At 39.6% G+C, this 23894-nt stretch overlaps 1 protein-coding gene across 1 annotated transcript in view; it reads left to right on the top strand.

The window, feature by feature from the left end:
* Positions 1–23894, top strand: part of SV2C (synaptic vesicle glycoprotein 2C) — a 252207-nt gene that overhangs the window by 119004 nt on the left and 109309 nt on the right. The window contains exon 4 of the mRNA XM_007975799.3: positions 7942–8093. Within this exon, the coding sequence (XP_007973990.3) occupies positions 7942–8093 (152 nt within the window). The remainder of the gene's footprint in view (positions 1–7941; positions 8094–23894) is intronic.

The following is a 23894-nucleotide window of genomic DNA, read 5'->3' as shown; positions in this document are numbered from 1 at the left end:
TAGTAATTCCTTCCTCTGTGAATAGAACCTACCAAATGTGTACTTCATAGCTATTTGCAATATTCATTCATTAGCTGTATTGAGTTACAGTAAGAATACCTTGGCTTTATAGAAATCATCGTCATTAACTGGAATTATTCAGAGTACGTTATATGTAGCATCCCATTTATTTCCACAGTTGTTTTAAATAATTAGTCATATAAAAATGGTGTGCCTTTTTTATAAGAAAATTGAGGCACGGATTGATTATTGCTTCCAAATGTTCAACAGACTCCCAAGTCTTCTGAATTTTAGTCTGATTCTGAGCTATGAGATTTTTCCCTTCAACGTAGTCTTTTACTTAAAATAATCATATTGGAAAAATGCAGTCATTTAAAATTGTTTAAGACTTTTAAAATGTATTTTATCGAATACCTCTCTAGTGCTTGCCCCTTAAGAGATGCTGTGTTCAGCACTTTATACTAGTAAAAATTGGCTCTCATCAGTGACCCGATGAGAAAGATGCATGCATTATTCATATATCTTAACTATGCGTTATAAATGAGGAATTTGAAGTACAGAGAGGTTAAGTTCCTATCTGAGGTCACACAGTAAGTAATGTAATCAGGTTTCATACCTAGGCAGTCTGGCTCCAGGGCCCATGCTCATAACCATCAGGCTGTGCTGTGCTTCAGACTCAACCAGAAATGTCTCTGATTTCATATGGCACAAGTATACATGATATGTGCTCATACATGTTTGAACAGATCAGTCCAAAAATATCTCTGGCCCCGAGCATCAGAATGGAAAGACCTTCCCCGATATGTAAAATGAGGCAACAGTCAAGATTATCTTTAATCCAAAAATAACCTCAAACCCAAATTGTAAACAGTGGGTGAGTGTTTTCTTAGAGCTGCATTGTCCAACATGGTAACCACTAGCTTCATGTAGCTACCAAGTGCTTGAAATGTGACTAGTCCAAGTTGAGATGTGCTGTAAGTGTAAAATACATAGCAGTGGATTTCAAAGACCTAGAACATATAAAAGAATGGAAAATATCTCAATAGTTTTCCTTTAATTATATGTTAAAATAATATTTTACATATATTGGGTTAAATGAATATATATTAAAATTAACTTTACATGATTGTTTTGTTTTAATGTCTTTTCTAGAAAAATTTAAAATTACATATGTGGCTCACATTTTCTATTGGAAAGCACTGTCTTAGGCAATGCTTTTTACTTTCCAACAAAAAGGCTGACCTTTGGGACACACTTTGTTTCCCAGTATACCCTTCGGCAAAGGTACTATTGATCACAAAGGAGAAGGAACAGAACAAAAGATCTTCCAGACCCACAGTGTATAATTGTGAAAAATTAGCCATATGCACTCTTTAGAATTCACTCTGTGGAGCCCACAGCAGGAATCTGTGTGCTTCATGCCTGTACCTCCAACAACTGGTGATGTGCCTGGCCCAGAGTTTGACTGGGTGAGGGGGTGGATAGAGGGATAATGGGTGGATAATGGGTAAATGAAGGGTGGGTGTGAGGATGAGTGCAGGAATGAATGAGAAAATGTATACAGCAAGAGGCTAGATACATCTACATGTTTTATCATTTATTATAGAACATCATAATGATCATTGCCATCTTTATTCATGTCACCTTTAGATGCTATGGGAAGGCATTCTTCCAACTCTATCAATAGCTAATTTTTTTTCAAGACAGTATTAAAGTCCTGATCCATGACTATGCCACTTTCCTCAGTGGTATTAAGTCTGCTACTGTGGATGCATGGACCTCTACAGTTTTAGGGGGTTAGGCCACCAATCTGGTAGCAGACCAGGGCTAAGGGAGCTGAATTGCAGCTGTTTTCTTAGCAATGCAGTTTTTCCCACAAATTATATACTTAAAGATCAGTATTTTTTAAATAACCAATTTTTCTACTCATTATTCTACTCATAGTTTACATAATATTTAGAAAATGGCAACTTCATATATTGAAGAATATTATTTTTCAAATTGTGGCTTTGGAAATTGAAGGACTAAAGCTACCCAAATCATCCATCCTTTGGCATTGCCACTGGGCACAGGAAATTCTTGTTCTTGATTTGATGATGAGTTCAGTTACCAGTATGTGTTTTTCTCCCATTTCTATCTTTATCACTGATAGCAAACATGTGCCTTCTGATCTATACAGCAACCTTATTTTCTGTGCTGACCTAGCCTATTCAGAAAGAGCATTAGGTCTGTGCTCTTTCATCTAAGCCTCTGAACAATCTCCCCAAGGTCTGTGATATTCTATTTACTTTCATAAAGTGGAAGAGACTGAAAGGTTCATCTTTGGACTGCTGTTCTAATCCCTTATTTCTGGGTCCAATTTATAACATAATAAATTGGTTCTGAATTGTTGTGCAATTTGCCTGACAATTCAGTGTCTTCTCTCCTTTTTGTTGATTCCGAGTAAGAATTAAAAGAATATTTTGCATGCAAGTTATTTGTAGTTGTGATTCCTGACATAGGCCAGACCATTCACTAATCTTTTTATAATCCTATAATATTTGTCTTATAAAAGCTGCCAGAGTCAGCTCTTGGTAGACCCTGCCCTCTGTTTATTATTTGTATTGAACATGTGACTTTACAATAATTATTCAACTTTCTCCTTAATTATGTTCTTGCAGAATGCCCCATTTTCCAATGGAAATGGGAAATGGAAGATTGAGGTAAAGGACTGCTTGACAATTATATTGTGAAATAAGTTAGAATGAATTATTCTTTGTTACATGCTAGATAGAAAATTAAAGCAGAACAGAATTATTCAGTAGAATCCCTTCTCAAGACAAAGAATCATCAAACATTCCATAATTTCTCTCGAAAATGCCATGCTTCAAGCCATTTTGAGTATAGTTACTCTTTTTATCTGTAATCTCCCTCTTGCATTGCAGAAACCTGAACCCCTCCCCACCTTTTCCTGAAACAGCCTGCGTGCGTACATCAGTGTGATGAAGCATGGGAACAAACATCATCCCCACTGGGTTGCCATCTGAACTGGAGTAATATGAGGCATGGCTGTGAAATTCACAGGGTTAAGGCAGTCAGGCTTTCCAGTTTCCCAGTGTGGTTTGTGCAGAGAGGCAGACTTGGCATACTCTGTCATCCTGCTGTGCTAAACTGATTTAACTTGTGTGCCTCACATTTCCCAACAGAGGAGAAATTTTGTCTGCAATGCTAACACATTCTTTGCTTTACACAATATACCACTTGTGAATTTGCCTTAGATTATTGAGGAAAATAAATGAATATGTTTCATGATATTTACGAGATGCCTAGTATTGAGTCGTGTGCAAACCTATTGAGGTGTTGTGTGTGTGTGTGTGTGTGTGTGGTGTGTGTGTGTCTGGGTCTGCTTGCCTGTGGATTGGGGAGGTTCTGATTCATTCTAGGAATGTGTTTAATACAGAATATTTTAGTTTCTTTATATTTGGATAATTAAAGTTGCAAAAACCGAGAACTAATATTACTTAAGGAATAACTCCAACTCTGAAATTTCAAATATTAGCATTCTATTTCGTTTGTACGAATTAAGTTATTTTGAATCTGGCTAATCTCACACCTATGTAGAGTGTGAATTTCTATTGTTATTCCTTCTTTGCCTCTTATTACCAAGGATAATTAAGGTTTGACATTTTTGACAGCTAATAAAATAGACTTAATATCCAATACTGAGAAAAATTCTTTATAAGCCTCTCTGATCTCATTGCTTCATTTATGTAAACATTCCATTAAATATAACTTAAAAAAAAAGAACTTGAGCAGATTTCAACAGTAACTAACTGATCATTATATAATGAACACTAAGCTCTCCATGTTAACTGGATTTAAGGATGTGTTTCCCATCAGTTAATGTAAAATATATTTGTCTTATTTTATAGACTTTTATATAAAACCAATTATATTTTCCACATTAGTCCCCCACTGCAAAAGTTTCTCAACCCTAGCGCTATTAATATTTTGGACTGGATAGTTCTTTTTTGTAAGGAGCTGTTCTGTGAGTTGTAGGGTGTGTAGCAGCATCCCTGGCCTCTACCCTCTAGATGCCAGCAGCACCCCCCAAGGTATGACAACTTAAAGGTCTCCAGAAGTTGCCAGACATCTGCAAAGAGCAAAGAGGGGGCAAAGTCAACTCTATTTAAGACCTACTGATACATGAGGATTTAAGGACTTTCATTTAATTTTTTTATTTCTTCGTATATTTTCAGAAATTGTATCTCAGTGTAATAAACAAACAAAAAACAACAAATAAGGAAATTTTTAACCCCTCACATGCAATATTGAGGTAGAATCATAATGGGAAACTTCTTTTTAATTTATGAGATTTGGGGGCTGGGGAGTGGCAGATTTTTCTCATCTTCAAAATTTATCAGAGGAATCAAATTATGTTGTAAGACCTGAAAGCTCTTGCTTTATCTCTTCCCTAAATATTTTTCTGATGATCATTATAGCATCTGCAACCTTTTTCTGAAATGCTCACAGGTGTTACAGAAGCTCCTGGAATGCCCAGTGGGATTGCCCAGTATCCTCTGAGCAGTTCCAAGGGAGCTCTCTCCATGACAAGGACCATCAGGTCATTTGGTCAAGAGGTGACCACAGCAACTAAGGCATAGAGCAACTTGGGAACTCTTTGCGGGCTCCATTGCTGTCAAAACTTTCAGTCCAGAACCCTCAACTTCTATTATGGTTGTATTGGTTCACAAAGTGAGGTGTATCTTTCTATTCACTGGAGATACTTAAATCATCAGAACAGATTACTCCAGGAGACTTGGTATGCCAACTACAACATTGAAGAGTCTGGAAAATTCAGTTATTTTGCGTGGACACTTAGCACATGTCCCCTGGGCCAGTTAATGGGGACTCAAGAATGAATATGATATAGTCCCCACCTTCAAGGGGTATATGGGGTGTGAAACACTAGTAATAGTAATAGTAATAGTTTTTTCTCTGCTTAAAGGACATCACAGTAGTACAAGGAGTAATTTTTTCCCCAAAGTAGATGATCAGCCCACAATAAGAAATGTGAATGCTTGGATTGTTTTATATATTGCTGAATCTAAATAACTTTGCAAAGAATTTAAATAGAAGCCTTCTCTAATTCTTCAGTCTCACTTATCCCTTAGTATTCCTTAGCAGTTCCTTGCAGCCTGCTTTACAAATATTGAGAGACATCCAGAAAAAATAACCATGTGAAAAAGAGGCATTGAATAAAAACCAGCTGGATTGCCTAGAAGCCCCTACAACTTGGTATATTCTTATGTAACAATGATTTGTTTAAAACTAACAGGCAAATCTATAGTCTTCCACTTGAAATTATAGCCACACTGCAAAAAAAAAAAAAAAAAAAAGGAAAGAAAGAAATTATAGCCACACCAAAGTACATTTATCTTGGTCCAGAGGGTGCTGGCATATCCTGGCATACAATTGTGCCTTCACGGAATTTAAGTTATAGTTATTAACAGGATGTCCAGAGTCCTGATGAAACATTAATGAGGATGTGAAAAGTCAGTAAAAACTAGGACTATTTTTATGCCTTGAGAAGTGAAACCATAGAGTAGGGAGCTGGGATTTTATGGTGCAGAGAAACGGATTCTTCACATCAAATGAAAAACAGGAGTATCATAAAATTATTTGTGACACAGACATTTTATTTCACACTAGAATTGTGTGTTATAATGAAACCACTTAAAATCTGTTCAAAATATTGTTGAGTTTTAAAATTCAACTAGCTTACTGTACCAATAAATCGCACATTTGTTTTTTGTCATGATTGATATGTGGTATTTGTTTTCAGGGCGTTTAATGATCACAGATAGCAAGCAAGCATGCAGCTTACCTCTTGAAAGGGTCTCACTCTGCCACCCAGGCTGGAATGCAGTGGCCCTTTAAGGCTCACTACAGCCTCAAACTCTTGGGCTCAAGTGATCTTCAGCCTCCCAGTGGTCTTTGTAGACAGCCTGGTGGAGTCTCATGGCACAGAAGATTAATTAAATGATGTCTTTCAATTTTACTATCTGCATTCCATCAAAAAATTAAAACAAAATAAAATAAAATTCAACTAGCTATATATTATATGAGCGCCTCAAGAATCCCAGACAAGAGAAGTGTATGAGTCTAATATGGTGCAGTATAGAGCCAGCTCTGAGCTGAAACAATCCACCACATGCATTTGTTTCTTGTTTGAGGGTTTGCTTATGGACTTGGACTTGGTTGGCTGCGTCTGTGTGTGATGGTGCTCAATCTGAAGACAGATTGAGTCACACCTCTAGAAATTTTAGGTAGAACCACCGCTGTCATAGCCCAGAGAAACTGATATAGATGCCTAAAGTCTGTGAATTTTAAACTCTTTGAACAGGAACTCCCACTAAGAAACACACTGCGACCCATTATATATTTTATATATGTACATTATACATTACAAATATGTTTATAACACGAATTTCGTGAAATGATACTTATGCTTATCCTTATTACTTAGGTTGCACTTAAATATTTTATCACTATCTCATTTTTTAAAATGCTGTTTACTGTTTATAGCTACTAAAGTAAATTTTGCAACCCATAGATTGGAAAGCACCAGCCTAAGTGGTCTTCCCATGTCCACTGATGGGTAACTATGGCATCACTTTAAACAGAGGCAAATACATGAAATGGTGTTGTATTTTCACCTACCAGTTGATGCGGGATGACATTGTAAATCCTATGGTTTATTTGGTACACTAGTTTGCTGCCAAAATGACCTTTCACTAAATTGTATTTGTTAAGGACACTGCCAATACTTCTTTATCATATCAAAGGCTCTAAGAAAATCAGTTATTGCTGAATAAATAAACATGCTTTACTCCTTGACATCAAATTTGCATGAAATGTCAATAGCAATTTACCTTACAGAAATCTGAACAAAAATGAATCAGTGCCTATTTGCTAACTGTATTAGATTTTGTGTCATCTCAACCATGTACCTATGTTGTGTGTCTTTTTAAACAAATACTTTAAAACTCACATATTGCTTGGAGTGATAGTAATATTTTTCTTTACTACCTTGCTTTTTCAGGCAGTGGTTCCTAAAGTTTTAGGGCTAAGACCTATTTGAAATTGTGATGAAATCTTGGCCCATCTCCTAAAAATGAACACTATTTTGATTCCATAAACCCTCATTTGAGCACCCTTACCCTGGGTAGAGGTCACTGTTTCTGTCATCTCCCCAGAGCTCAATCAGCAGCTCTTATAACTAGCTTCTACTGAAAGGAAGCATTATATTCCATTCTATTGATATCTAAACTACCAGCTCCTTATTTTTTTCTACAAGTGTCCCTTTCATGTTTACTTGTTTAGCAGTACTATCTACTGGATTGGGACTAGAGCTAATCTTGGAAATGACCCCATTCATCCTGTGTTTGTCAACCCATTAACCTAATTTAGTGCTGCTGTGGGATAGCAGTGAGTAAATACAGATTACAGATAGTACCCTAGAGGTGTTTGAAGCTGTTTCCAAAGTCCCCACATCATGAGTGGGACATGGCACAGCAACTCTTTTTAAAAACAAGTTAATTAAAATATTCACTAGATTATAGGAAGTCAATGTAAGTTTTTATAAATATCACATAAACCATAAGCTGAAAAGCCAACGGAATCTCATGTTAAGCTCTATAAATCACCTGAGACAAACACCACTGCCACCTCTTGGTAACATAGCTTAATTGCAGGTTCAAGTTTTTGGAGGGATAATAAACCTTTATTAAATATAGAGACTATAATTTTTACGTTGTAAAAATAATAGAAAATATGTTTGTTGATATGCTGGGATAGGGAGAAAGCATGTGTTGTTAGAGTTTGCTTTGGCTCTGCCCTTTGCATTTCACATTAACTGTCCACACCCTGATTTCATGTATTCTCTGTACGTCTTGGCAGGATTGGAGGAGCCATACCGACTGTGTTCTCGTACTTTGCTGAAGTGCTGGCCCGGGAAAAGCGGGGTGAACACCTGAGCTGGCTCTGCATGTTCTGGATGATCGGTGGCATCTATGCCTCTGCCATGGCCTGGGCCATCATCCCGCACTACGGTAAGAGGCTGGCCTTGCACCAGCTGGGCAGTCGCTTCATTTTGCTTCAGGCTCCATTCCCATCTTCTTCCTCTCTTCTAAGGGCTACTTTGAGAAAAACTACTCATACTCATGTTTCTCCCTTTCATAGTATCCAGGAGTTTTTCCCCACTGCGTAGAGATCTGTATAAAGTAACTGTGTCAGATGCCCTTCTGGTTATATTAACATAATGGGGGAAAAATGTTTCCCCCTACCATGCTTTCACAACATTTCTGGTCACCAGAATGTGTGGGGTATTTTCTCCCACTGACCAATTCTCCAATAGCTGGGTGTGCTACAATTAAACTCAATTCTGACACTGTGTTACTTGGGGTTAGAGTCAAATGGCACAGATTAAGGGCTCAGTCCCACAGGACTGCCCCCTATTTCAGAGGCCAGTTGTAAGTCCAGGCCTCTGGAACTTCTGACTGAACAGCTATAAATGGGGGGTCCCCATACCCCCCACCCTCAGGTTTGATCATTTGCTAGAATGGTTTACAGAACTCAGGGAAACAACTCTCATTCACCAGTTTATGGCAAAGGATATGACAAAGGATGTAGATGAACAGCCAGGTGAAGAGAAACACAGGGCAAGGTATATGGGAAGAGGTGAGGGGCTTCCATGACTTCTCCACCTCACCACCCTCCCAGTGCCTCCACGTGTTCAACAACCCAAAAGCTCTCCAAACTCCATAGTTCAGGGATTTTTATAGAAGTTTCTATAGGCATGAATGATTAGGTATGATTGATTTTTAACTCAATCCCCAGCCCCTCTCCCCTTCCTGGAGGATGCAGGTGGAGCTAAACGCTCCAAGCTTATGATCATGGCTTGGTCTTTCTGGTGACCAGCCCCACTCTGGAGCCCACCAACAGTTGTCTCATTAGAACAAAAGATGCTCCTATTACCCAGGAAATTCCCAGGAATTAGGAGCTCTGTGTCACGAACCATGGATGATGACCAACACTTATGTTTCTTATTATAATTACAGCATCATAGTGTACTATTGCGGTTTACTGTTTTTAAAGTAATCTCTTTCATTTGTTTCTTCTGTGCTGTCAATGCTGGGGATTCCTCTCCCCTCTGCCTCTCCTACCCTAAGTGGAGGTGGGAGGATACACAGATCATCAGCAGCATATAAGACAACATGACTTATAGTTGTTCTTGGAACTGCCATACATATCAGACACACAGGAGTGCCTTTACTCAACTCCTGTGGGCTCAGTCCAAAGATCAGCTCCACATCAGCCTTCTGGCAACTCAGAACTGGGATGGGAGCAGGAAAACTCCTGTTGTATCATCTGTTGAACTGCAGAACTTTAGAGGTGACTCTATTTGTCCACACTCCCATATCCCCTCCTTCATTTCTCCTAAGCTCTTACTGTTCCTGCCACCTCAGAAACCTGTACAGGTTGCATGTTTCTGAGCAATACTCCCCCTTAGAAGTCAGAAGCTGCAAGTTGCTTCATCTACAAGCAGTGAAATGAATGGAAAGGTCAACTGAATCCAGAAATCAAATTCAATATATCAGGAAAGGGAAGAGAAGTGTTCTGGTTGTGTGTGTGTGTGTGTGTGTACATGCACACACACATGCACATGTGCCCAAACAGGCTAAAGTTTGCAAAATAGAAATACTGTATAAATTAAAACCACATGACTTCAGAAACTCACTGTCTGCTCTAATCTAAAAAATTAGATTTCAAAAACTCATTCTGTGCTCTTTTTTTATTTCTCTGCTTTTGTTTTAGAACAGGGTAATATTTCATTATAAAACACAGTTCTGTTAGAGAACAACCTTGGGGAAGCTGACTCATTGCTAAAACCAGACATAGACTTTAGTATTTAGATATACTTAATTTGTTTTTTAACTTAGTTTTAACATGCTGAGTTACAAAATCATGTCACACTTTATTTTGATGAACCTGAAAAGTTACATGAAAACTGAAATCATATTTAACAACAACAAAAGGAAGATATAAGGAATTGGTTATTGACGTTGAGTTCAGGGTACCAAGCTCAAGTGGTGGGTTTTTCATTTTTAAACTCTTTGGTCACTTGTGGGCCAGAGACGCCCTCATACAGGCAGGTCCCCATATCCACCATGAGGCTTGTCTTCTGCCACCATTCAAGGAATTCAAGCTTTTTCTTTTTAATTTGAGATCTCAGGACCTCTGCCACCCTCAGAACCTTCCTCGGTAGAGCAGCATCTAACTCATGCTTGCTGGTTCAAGTGGAAAAGCCACTCAGGAATTGTTTTATAGGAACTATGTTTAAGAATGTGAATAGGAAATGCAGAGTCCAGCTTTACCCATCATTGCTTCATAGCCACTGCTAGTCTATCCATTCATACCCTTTGTGCATATTCAAATAAGGGCTGCGCCAGGTAGGTAGCCAGAAGTGCTGCCCCCCTTATCATCTCTGCCAGCTACTCACGGAGGGCTCAACCTGGCAAATTTATACAGCAGCTAAAGTGCTTCTTTCTCTCTCTCTCTCTCTTCTTTTTTTGGATTCCTTCTTAGCCAGCCTTCAGGCCAGACTTGTTCTCTTTTCAACCTCTGATGAAAGCATTGCTCCTTGGCTATGGCTGAGCTTTCTCTCTGGAGCTCCTTGTCTCCCTGGTTAATGGCTGTCTCTTTCCTGGTCCTCCCTTCCCATCATATCACTCAGAATTTCACCTGCTGGCCTTCTTAAACTCATAACTCGCACTGGCTTCTGCAGCCTACATGTGTCCACCAAGCCCGGGCATGACTTTTTATTTTTAGTTTTCTTTCTCACTAGGGATTCAATTCCTCCAACTCTGCCTTTCACACATCCCTGTCCTTGAACTCTGGATGGTTCCAGATTTTCTCTCCTGCCTCGCCACCAGTCAGTCAGTGCCAACCCACAAAGAATAAGCATGATCTCCACCTTGCTTTTTCCAAAGTACACTTCAGATACTTCTTGTTTATAGCTACAACGGCTGATTAATTCATATATAACTGGAATGAGGGAAAGTTGGGAATCATAAACAATACATGAAAAGTTGCAAAAACAATGGCAACACAACAAAATTAAATGTCGAAGGCTGACATCAACTTTTATGTTGACAACACCTTGAGAAATAATGACCTGGTTAGGAAATGAGTAATGTAAATATGAAAACCTTATGCCATTGCTTTTCTAAAGGATTTCCATGGCCAAAAGTGTGGCGAGAAAACATATGTTTCATTCAGTTCTGTCCACAAATTAAAATTAACAATGAAAAACTTTAAAAATAACTTTGCCGAGGTCATTGTTATACTCTTGCAATTTGAAGAGTTTTAATTTTTGTTTTAATTTTAAAAATCCTGTGCTGAGGCTTCTGGAGTGCTAATGACATTCTGTATCTTGAGCTGGGTGGAGTTTTTAAATGAAGTTTTGAATTGTAAAATTCATTAAAGTGGGTGCTTAAGATGTGTGCATGTTATTATATGAATATTACACTTTTTCACAAACACTTTTGAGTATGTTTACCACCTCCCCCATACCCTGAAAACACTCATGCTTGAATTTGACCCCACATCAATCAAATCAGATTCTCTGGACAAGAGACGCAGCATTGAGAGTTTTTATTCTTATTTTTTTCAGCTTTATTGAGGTATGATTGACAAATAAAAATTATATACATTTAATGTGTACAACTTGAAGGTTTGATATATGTGTACATTGTGAAATGATTACCACAATCGAACTAATTAACATCTTTCGTGTGTGTATGATGAGAACACTTACTCTCAGCAAGTTTCAAGTATATAATACAATACAATATTATTAACTGTAGTTACCATGCTGAATTTAAGATCTCCAGAACTTATCATCTTGTAACCGAAAATTTGTGCCCTTTGACCAACATCTCCCCCCATCCCTCAGCTCCTGGTAATCACTCTTAACTACTCTCTGTTTCTATGAGTTCAACTTTTCACATTTCACATATCGTTGAGATTGTGTGATATTTGTCTTTTCATGTCTGGCCTATTTCACTTAACATAATGCCTTCCAGGTTCATTCATGTTGTTGCAAAGGGAAGGATTTCCTTGTTTTTAAAGGCTGAACAATGTTCCCATATGTGCATATATGTGTGTGTGTGCGTATGTACATATGTATACACAAACAGTTTTAAAGCTTTACTGGTTTTACAGTTTTATAGTTCTGAAGTTACATTTAAGCCTTTAATCCATTTTAAGTTGATTTTTATCTCTGGTGCAAAAGGAGGTTCCAATTTCATTCTTTTGCGTATGGATATCCAGCTTTCCCAGCACCATTTGTTGAAGAGACTATCCTTTCCTTATGGGGTACTCTTGCTGCCTTTGTCAAAGATCAGTTGACTGTATAAGCATGGGTTTATTTCTGGGCTATTCTGTTCCATTGGTTTATGTATCTGTGTTTATGCCAATACTATACTATTTCAATTACTATAGCTTTGTAATATAATTTGAAATCAGGAAGTCTCCAGCTTTGTTCTTCTTGCTCAAGATTGCTTTAGCTATTCAGGGTCTTTTGTGGTTCCATACAGATTTTAGGATTGTTTCTTCTATTTCTGTGAAAAATGACATTGGAACTTTGATAGGGATTACATTGACTCTGTAGATCTATTTGAGTAGCACTGACATTTTGACAGTATAATTCTTTCAATCCATAAATACAATATATCTTGCCATTTATTTGCCATCTTCAATTTCTTTCATCAGAGTTTTATTGTTTTCAACATACAGATCTTTTACTTTCTTTGTTAAATTTATTCCTATTTTATTCTTTTTGATGCTATTGTAAGTAGGATTGTTTTAATAATTTCTTTTTCAAATGCTTCATTATTAGTGTATAAAAACACAACTAATTTTTGTCTCTTGATTTTGTATGCTGTCACATTGCTGAACTCATGTATTCTAACAGTTTCTTGGTGGCATCTTTAGAATTTTCTATATATAAGATCATGTCATCTGCAGAGACATGCTCTTATTTTACTTCTTTCTTTCTGATTTTGATTCCCTTTATTTCTTTTCTTGCCTAATTGCTCTGGCTAGGACTTTCAGTACTATCCTGAATAGAAAGGACAAGAGTCTTCCTGGTCTTAGAGGGAAAGCTTTTAGCTTTTCACCGTTGAGTATGTTAGCTGGGAGCTTGTCATGGATAGCCTTGATTATGTTAAGGTACATCAATAGTTTTTAAAGCTTCTGGGTGGTTCTAATGTGCAGCCAAGTTTGAGATTCTTTGGCTTCCTTTCCATGGAAGGCCCAAGGGGTGACCTCAGAAGTCTTTTTTTCTACTGGGCCCCTAGAACTTGATGGTATGTACTGGGTGGGAGTGGGGCAATGCAAATGAGAATAAGGAGAACAGTGAGCCTGACCTGTTCAGTGTTTGAGTTTCCATATTGTTGGTTTCATCCACGCAAAAACCTGTCCATCTGTTTTAGAATCACACTTAAAAAGTAACTTTGACATCTAGATATCTCTTCTTTTCAATGACACATCTTTTAACTTTGCCTAAAATAGACAAGGGGCTAAAAGTCTATCCACTTTCCCTGTAGCCTCTGAAAAAAAGAAAGGCTTATATCTCTCCTCTGAAATCTGCATTGTATAAATGATGCCATAGTCCACAGAAACAAGAGCGGGTCCACCCCTGCTGCTCTGTCCTCTTTCACTGAGGAGGCCTTTGAGTGCCCACCACTCCCTGTGCATTGAATTTGCACCCTGCAGGGAAGGAACACAGGAGTGTAATAAAGTGACTCAGAACCAGGACCTCAGCCTTCTCATATTGGTAACAGGCTTTGCTCTGGAGAGAAGGAATGGATAATTGGCATCCACACGGCAAGTGTATTTCAAATGATAAATAACACACAGGCTTGTGGACAGAGGTGTTCGTTGTTTCCGGGTGTTGCCGTTTAGTAATTAGGACAGAGCAGTCAGTGCACAAAGCCTGAGCCTGATGCTGTGAGACTGGAATTCTGGCCGCTTACAAGCCTCTGATGCAAAGTAGACCTTGAGTGGGTCACTAAGGATTCTGGAAGGAAATCTGGAAGGATTCTTGTGAAATTAGACACTAGAATAGGGGATTGGATTGCTCTAAGGGCTAGTGAGTTAAGACATGGGCTATGGCCAGGGGTTTTCAGTGGACAGTGGAGTCCACCTGGCCTGCTGAGACCTGGCTTTTGTACCAGTGTGGAATAGTGATGGTGCTTTCTCTTCATATCACTGCTGTCAGAGTTGAAATTTTCCCCGGAGACAGATGGTTGCTAACATCTGAAGGTTCCCAACATGAATGGACCTTACCCAGTGCTGACAAGACCTTAGGAGGCAGAGCACTTTGCTGTGGTCATACCAGCACCTTCCCTGCCACCACTCCATTCAGGAACTTCTGGGCTGTCTGTGTCTCCTCCATGGCAAAGAGCAGTCTACTAGAGCAAGGGAGGAGGAAGAGCAACAAACCCAGAAGGAAATACCCTTGCCTCAAAAATCAGGTGCCTGTAACAGCTGAAAATAGGTATTTAGAATTGGCGTGGCCGGGTGCAGTGCCTCACAGCTGTAACCCCAGTGCTTTGGGAGACCGAGGCAGGAGAATTGCCTAAAGCCAGGAGTTCGAGAAAATTTGGCTCTTCTTGACGCAACACCCATTCTCAAGCCTAGGCCTTCTGACCCATAGTGGGAATTGGCTACTGGTTCCGAAATAAATAAGCAGTACCTTCAAGAACAGATAGGTCAGGTGGAAAGGTTCTCTTTCAGCCTTCCTGCCCTTCCTTTCTCTCTCCACACTCTGTGATAATCAGGGCACATCAGCATTTAATGGAAGCCCCAGTGCCTCAGGGGAAATGGGAACAGAGAGCTGAATCACAGGCACTTTCCACTGTTGGCTGAGAGCTTTCATTAGCCCAGGCTTTGGAGTTGCTGCTGGACTGCGGCACTGTCCGCTCCATTAAACCCTCTGTCATCATTTTTCCTTTTAAATTCATGTGCGCATCAGATGAGGTGTTCTCCCCTGCTGTGTGCATTACAGTGTGTAGCAAAGACGTTCAATTAGCTAAATGGGAAAGTTCTCATTTTAGCACGAAAGGCCACAGCTCTGAAAGCCCACAGCGCACTGGGCCTTATCTAGCCCCTAGAATAGCCCATGGCCTCTATCTGGCCAGCCCTTCACTACAGATGTTGTAGAGCCAAACTAGGGGCTCCCAAAAACTCCAGACTTACCCCACCCTACCTCTCCAGCCATGATGAGATGTCCAGACTTAAAAATACATATATTCCCAAGGTTGTCCAAATTACCAGAACGTCCCTACTTCCTTTGGCTGGCAGGAGAGGCAATAGCTGTCTAATTAAAGAAGGAAGCAGGGAAGCATTCCTGATTTCTCAACCAGACAGAGACTTGACAAGAAAGAAGAAGAAAGTCAGCTTCCTTGTCCACAAGAAGAAATGCACTGTGGCCAAGGGAAAGAGGTATAAAGTGAGAGGAATTTTGAGTCTCAGACCTGCTACTTCTGTGAGCCCTGTCAAAGCTTTTCAGTCTGATCCAGCCCACTCTCCTAGTCAGCATTGTGGGAAGGATTAAGCAAAATAATCTTGTTAGAACATCCAGTGCGTATTTGATGCTCAAAAATGGCAGCTATTATTGCTATCAGGTCATCCTACCTGAGATACCCAGATTATCAGAGCAGCCCAAATGTGAGCTACGTGAAAAGAAGAGGGAGAAGGAACTAAAAAGCATAAACCCTGCCTAAAGTTTGAGATTAGAGAAGTCAGAGGAAAGAAAAAAAAAGGATAGAAGCTAAGACAAGGAGACAGAACCAAGGTATTAAAACAATACTGTAAAATCTTGATGACTTTGTACCCAATAAATCAGAATCCTCCATTTGTCTGTTGGGTAATTTAATATTCAAGGGGCATGTACTATATAAACACCCCTTTTCAAGGCCATGGTGCTATCATTCCCAGATAGAAATAATGAGAGTCTGACGACTCTAACCTCCAGCATCAACTACCAGCTGATTCTGCGGGTTATATGGGCAGCACCAGAGTCAAGCTCTATCGCAGCAGCAAGATGTCAGAGATCCTGGAGACAGGCAGTCAGTGCAGTCGTTAACAGCATGGGCTTAGAGGGAAGGCCCTACTTCCAAGCCACCTCTGCCCTCTCTAGCTTTGTCGTCTTTAGGACAGTTACCTAGGCTCTCTGGTCCTCTGTTTCCTCATCTGTAAAATAGGCACAATAATAGTATAACCTAATATAATTGCTGCACAATCCCATTACTGGGTATATACCCAAAGGATTATAAATCATTCTACTGTAAAGACACATGCACATGTATGTTTATTGCAGCACTATTCACAATAGCAAAGACTTGGAACCAACCCAAATGCCCATCACTGAGAGACTGGATAAAGAAAACGTGACATATATACAACATGAAATACTATGCAGCCATAAAAAAATAATGAGTTCATGTCATTTGCAGGGACATGGATGAAACTAGAAACCACCATTCTCAGCAAACTAACACAGGAATAGAAAACCAAATACTGCCTGTTCTCACTCATAAGTGGGAACTGAACAATGAGAACACATGGACACAGGGAGGGGAACATCACACAGCAGGTCCTGTTGGTTGGGGTAGGCAAAGGGAGGGAGAGCATTAGGACAAATACCTAATGCATGTGGGGCTTTAAACCTAGATGATGGGTTGATAGGTGCAGCAAATCACCATGGCACATGTATACCTATGTGACAAACCTGTACATTGTGCACACGTATCCCAGAACTCAAAGTAAAATTAAAAAAAATTACAATTGCTGTATTAAAGGATGGCATACAGAAAGTGGTTACTTTGCACAGTGCCTGGCACAGATGTTCATTAAGTATAGTCTCGTATTTTCATATTTGGGACAGAAATTTGGGTCAGGGAGGAAGAATTAAAAAGTGGAATATTTAAAAGATTGTACTCACCTTTTCCTAACCATGTTTTCTCAATGTCATTTGAAGTTGTGGGGATGGATAAGAAAGATTAGAGGTATAGGAACAGAACTTGTAAGGCATGCCAAAGTGTCCTGTGCCCACTACTCCAGGGTGTCAGGGCAGGCCTCACATGATAACTGGGGTTCCTCTCAGCAGCCCAGCCAGGACAGGCAGGTACCAGGTGGCCCAGAGCCCTGCCCTCTCAGCTTTGCCATATTTCACTGAGTGTTACAGCCCTGATGATTTTATGCTCAAGAGTCAGAGTAAGACATGACAGAGGGAAGTGATTTGGTACATTGACTTATACCAGTATTATTTCTTAATTTGTTAATTTAATTTGTTAATTTTAGGATCAATCTTTTATTTCATCTCAACGAAAGAACCCTTGGCTTCTGATTTCCTTCAGTGATGGTTCACTTTTCCCCATGCAATAATAAGATGCATCAGTCAAAGAAACAATGATGATATAGTCTTTAAAGGCTTAAAAAGTAGATGTGAAATTTAAAAAAAAAAATTATCACGTGTTTAAGTGCATGGCCATTTCTTTGAATGCATCTGTTTCATTGTTCATCGTACCCAGAAGCAAGTGTTTGAAAAGTCTCATGTGCTGAAACATGACCACAAACCAGCTCTCCCAGCCCAGCCTCCTGTCTGTCTCCCCATCCTCTTTGTTTAATAGGGGTAATATGAAGCCTGTAGGGAAGGCATCTATCAGCTAGGGTACAGATAGTCCCCACAGACCCCAAAGACATCTATTTACTTTCTTGAGGGATTGAGAGTTCTGCGCCGATCTGGGAAACACTTTTCAACATTCTCACGCTGACCTTCGAGGTTTGTATAGTGAACTCAGAGGAGCTACCTCCCCTACTGTGAATTTAAGCCAATTATCGTGGAATTGAAGTCTGAACTCTTCCATTCAAGCTCACCAGAAAAGGAAGGGAAGTCAGGCATTTACTGAGAGCTTTCTGTGTCCCAGGCATTGTACCTGGTATGTTATCTTATGCACCTGATCCTAAAATGGGGAAATGGGCTTTAAAATATGGCAGTTTCCTGCTCTGGTGCTCATGTGAAGAACTGTATGTTCCTATGCTGATAGCACTGCAGGTGACCCTGTCAAGCAGGGGTTTGTGACCATCCATCCCTCTGGTAAGTGGTGAAGCTCACAGACCTTTTCCCAAAATAATGTTTTTACATACATAAAGTGAAATAAATAGGATTATAAATGAAATCAATTGTTTCAAAATAGTATTATCAAAATGTATTAGCATATTAAGTAACAACATGTAGTGACAGAGCTAGTAGCTACCACAATTTTGAAGTAGATACAAGTGTAGAAGCTGGAAATCAACTAGTGCATTCTTCTGAATCCTAGGAAACCACTGGACCCCAGATTCTCTCCAGAATCCATTTCTTCACTTTAGTTAAAAATTAGAATTGACAGCGGGGTGCAGTGGCTCATGCCTGTAATCCCAGCACTTTGGGAGGCCAAGGTGGGTGGATCACTTGGGCTCAGGAGTTTGAGGCCAGCCTGGGCAACATGGCAAAACCCCATCTCTACTAAAATTACAAAACTTAGCTGCACATGGTGTCAGGTGCCTATAATTCCAGCTACTTGTGAGACTGAGGCACCAGAATTGCTTGAACCAGGAAGGGACTCTGTCTAAAAAAAAAAAAAAAAAGAATTTACTAGATAAAAAGGAAAAGCCAAATTAACAAAGGCATAAGCAAGATAAAAGTTTGTTTTATATCACATGAAAGAAGTCTGGATAGAGGCAGTCCAGGGCTGATGTAGTAGCTCAGCAGTCATCATCAAAGGCCCCAATTCCTTTTATCTCACTGCTCCTCCATTCTTAGCACATTCCAACTGTAGGGTTACATTCTAGGCAGCACAAAGTGGGAAGGATGTATAAGGATATGTCTGTACTCCCAGAAAGAACCTTCCTGGAAGTCCCACACAAATCCACTTGAATCTCATTGACCAGAATTTCAAGACAGAGAAAGTCTTGGAAATGTAGAGTAGCTGTTTATTTCCAGCAGCAGGGAGAATACAAATCAGTGTAGAGTGGATACAGGGAGGCAACTGGCCATCTCCGCTGCACCATTTCATTCTTACTCTGGAAAATCTTTTTGGAATGTTCCTGTGTTTCATAATGTAATGTTTAAGTGTGGTCCTTCCATCCATTTTTGGATGCCAGAAACAAAAAGCAACTCTGGCTAACTCAACAGGAATTTGTTGGAAGGCTGTTGGATAGCTCAGGGAATGGTCACGAAGACTGGAGAACCAGGCTCAGAAAACAGCAGAAGACAAGGGAATCCTTCCTTAGATGGCTTACGTGGCCTTTCAGCAAATTCAAAATTTCAGCAGTCAGACCCAAAGGAAACACTTACAGTTTAACAAAAATTGGCTCAAATTACACAACTTCAGTTTTAGTGCACCAAGGGGCTTTTAATATTGTTAGATTTTCTTCCAAAGTCATGGAGAGTTGCTGTCTTTGCAAGATGCAATCCTTAGGGGTGCTGCCTGCTGTTAGTAAATCATAATTACCCAAGCATGACACTGTGGACAAGTCACCCCAGTGCCCTCATTCAGATAAGTGCTGAGTATACACTAATGTGTGTCGGGAGGAGAATCTGGGACCATTTGAAGGTAGGCATAGTTTGGACTGCTATGGCCTTTCTATTTGGTTTCAGATAATGTAGATACAGGGATCTTGAGACCCTCAAGCCAGTGTGCCTCTTCTGCAGCATTTCAGAGTGGCTCAGACTTCCCTAGTCCTCAGATCACAGTTGGCTGGATCCTGGGGCTTCCCCAAACCACATGTGAATCCGAGCCTTACCAGCAGACTAGATCCCCCCTCAAATCCTGGAGACCTTGACCTACAAAAGAGACAAAGGCACCCATACCTATGGTAAATAACAACAGAAACGTTGATTTTATTTACTGTAGATATAGGTGCCTACTCCAGGAGCTGTCGATGTTGGGGTTTGCCCTGAAAACAAATTGTGAATAAATTGTGAATACATTTTATACTATTAAAAAATTAGTTTCAAAAATCAATGGCAATATTAAATGCTAGAAAGCAGACAGAGAACCAGCATCTCTCATGCATTGCTGGTGGAAATGAAAAATAGTTATAGACACTCTGGAAAGTGGTTTGACAGTTTCTTTAAAAACCAAACATACACCTAACATATAACCCAGTAATTGCACTCTTGGGCATTTATCCCAGAGAAATAAAAACTTGTATCCACACAAAAGCGTATGCATGGTTATCCATACAGCTTTATTTGTAACACCCAAAAGCTGAAAACAACCAAAATGTCCTGCAATACTATAAAATGCTACTCAGCAATAAAAAGAAACAAGTGATTGCTATAACAGCTTGTATAGACCTCAAGGGCATTTTGCTGAGTGAAAAAGCCAGTCTCAAAAGGCATTTATGTAACATCCTAGAAATGACAAATATAGAGGTGGGAGAACACATTAATTACTGGCAGAGGTTTGGAATGGTCGGGGGGTGGGGGGTATATGACTATAAAGGAGTTGCATCTGGGAGAACCTTGCATTGATGTAATAGTTAGGTGTCTTGGTTTCCAATATGGTTATGTATTAATATACATTTACATATGTATAATCTACATGTGATAAAATAAAACAGAACTATATACACACATTGCACTAATGTCAGTTCCATGCTTTCAGTATTGTCTATAGTTTTGTAAGATTAACCATTGAGGGAAACTGGATGAAGGGTACCTGGAATCTCTCTGTACTATCTTTGCAATCTTCTGTGAATCTATAATTAATTCAAAATAAAAAGTAGAAAACAAATGAGTAATACCTTTCAAAAGGGCAGTCTTACATATATTATCTATTTATTCTAATACTTTTGGGAGGAAAAACAACAGTAACTATTACTACCCTTTTTTGAATAGAGAACCTGTTACATAGAAATTTGGTCATTTCTCAAATTGACACAGATAATGGAAGATTAGACATTAGAAGCCATCATCTGATCCTCATTTCTTCAAAATGTTCTCTATACGTGACAAAGCTAGGAAACTTCTCCAGAGAACAACACAGAGTTGGAATGGTGTCTGGGGCATTTTAACTGTCTCTACAGTGTGCTTGTGTGGCCCAGATGCCAGCTAACCCTTTTCTGTCTAGCTGATGCTCTCACAGCCCCTTGCCAAGCATTCAGAGATCCAAGCCTTCATCAACTGTCATGAGAAAAACCAGTCGCATGCAGAATTCCTTGTTGTTTTAAAAATTATCTTAGGCTGACGTGGGAAGATTGCTTGAGGTCAGGAGTTGGAGACCAGCCTGGGCAACATATATTCTATAACAAATTTAAAAATTAGCTGGGCATGGTGGCACACACCTGTACTCCTAGCTATTTGGGAGGCTGAGGCAGGAAGATTGCTTGAGTCTAGGAGCTTGAGGTTACAATGAGCCATGGTCAGGCCACCGCACTCCAGCCTGGGTGACAGAGCAAGACCCTGTCTCTTAAAAAATATATATATAAATATATATATACACACACACACACACACATATATACACACATATATACATATATATATATATCTTATGACGATTTCATAAGACACTGAAGAGATTTTTTATATCACATGGTTTATAACCCACGTTTGATAAATCCTGATTTGATATTTGTGTTTCCCTCAAAGACAATATAACTTCTCTCTTCTCCTCTCAACACAGCATGCAACTTCTCTAGCTCCTCTCTTCCTCCAGGAATCAACTCCACTGTCACCCTTAACCCCTTAGTCAGAGAAATCAAGCTCTTCCAGCTTCTGGCTCCAAACTTGCATACCTGTCTTAATCTGCTCAGGCTGCCATAACAAGATACCACAGACTGGGTGGCTTAAACAGCAGAAATTTATTTCTCACAGTTCTGGATGCTCAAAGTTCAAGATTAACATGCTGGCTGATTTGGCTTCTGGCCACCTTCTTCCTGTGTCTGTACATGGTGGGCAGGGGAAAGTGGTGAGGGGACGGGTATCTCCCTCTTCTGTTTTTATAAGGCCACAGTCCTGTCAGATTAGGGTCCCACCCTTATGAGCTCATTTAACCTTAATTACCTCCCAAAGACCCTATCACTTTCAGGCATATTGGGGGTTAGAGCTTCCACAGTGAATCTGAAAGACATAATTCAGTCCTTAAAACCACCCATTGTGATCTTAGCAAACAAAGGGCCCTCTAGCTACTAGAAGGGTCCCACCCTTTGAAGGCACTGGGATTTTGGGGGGGTTTCTTCTGCTGTTTTATTGTTAGCTACCTACTGCAAACCTAACTTGAAACACTGATATCTTTTCTCTCTAAAATAAGGTCTTGTGCTATCATAATGGTTCCATAAAAACTCCCCATCTCATTTTCCTGCACATTTTTATATTCTGCACTAGACAAAATATATATGTGTGTGTATGTGTGTATTTCTTTGAAAATAACTGTTCTGAAAATACCCTTGCTGGGCTGAATTTATCATTAACCTAAATAGATCCTTTATCAAAGGCTTACAATTAACACCATTACCAAGTCTTAGTAACTCACCGCTGTGTTTCTAAATTAACTTTCACCTGTAGGGATATAAAAATCACCATTATTTTCTAAAATATTCCTTGTTTGAGTGTTGTAATTGTTCCCCAGATTTCCATGAATAATATTTAAGTGACTTACAGGGTAAGAGATACTTACAGTTTTGTGGAAAGGGAGAGAATGTTTCCCTCATATCTTAGGGTACAAGCTGAATAACCTGAAAATCATTTTTCTTTCATATCCAGGGTGGGGTCCCCAGAAGAAGTACTCCCTTAATTTGCCCAGGTTGTTAAGGTAAAAAATTGTACAGCTACCCATCTGTTCTTCACAAACACAGTATTCTTTCATTTGCAAGGACTAAGCCAAACTTTATTTTTTTACATAACCTACCATCAGAGGCATCGACGTTAAATTACCTACCAGTTCCCTATCCTCTTATGGGCTGATTTTGTGTTTCTACTTTATTCAGCTGTCTCTGTCAAAATCAAGTTTAGATTTGCCCTGAGTGGCTTTGAAAAGGTCTCAAGAGAATCCAAGGGGACACTGGGTATGGCATCTTAGCCAGTGTGGCCATTCAGCACCACTGGGCGACACTGATGTTTCCTATGTGACTAATTTCCTGAGATATACTATCAAATGCCTAGAGTAGAGCATTAGAAAAATAGATTGCTAACTAGGACAGAGTGTGAGGTTGAAAGCTTGACAAGGAATCTAATTATGCAGTGAAGTAATTCCTAGGGATCCTTCTCAACGATGGAAGGGGCTTCTTCTTTGGGAGGGTTCTGATCTTTTATGTAACACCGGGGCATGCTTCCACTTAAGGATAAATTAAATTGATCCACTTCTTCCTCATTCCCATGCTCAGCCCTCAAGGAGCTCTTCAGCTGTGCTGCCTGTCACACCATGGAATGTATAAGACAAAAGGGAGTTACTTGGGGCTTGGACAGGATACTTGCAAAGAGGTTGGAAAACAATGAGCCTGAGAATTGGGTGGCGGAGATGGCAGTGGTCAGCCTTGAGATCTGGTGAAATCAAAGGAGGCAGAGTGTGATGAAAGGAAACAATATGGGTTAGAACAGAGTGAAGTGGTTACTGTAGATCTTAAACAACAAAAAAATACTCTTGTGTAATCTAGTGGTAGCCGAAGAGGTGAGCCATTTAAGCCATTTATGTATTTCATGCCCAGTCTTTTCAATGATTAGTAGCACATCTTAATGAAATGACCAGCATGGTTAGGCCATGGAACAAATATATTTTCTCTGTCTAAATTATCCA

Source organism: Chlorocebus sabaeus, chromosome 4 (genome assembly GCF_047675955.1).
Source record: "Chlorocebus sabaeus isolate Y175 chromosome 4, mChlSab1.0.hap1, whole genome shotgun sequence".
NCBI lineage: Eukaryota > Metazoa > Chordata > Mammalia > Primates > Cercopithecidae > Chlorocebus > Chlorocebus sabaeus.
This window is presented reverse-complemented; position numbering and strand designations above follow the sequence as displayed.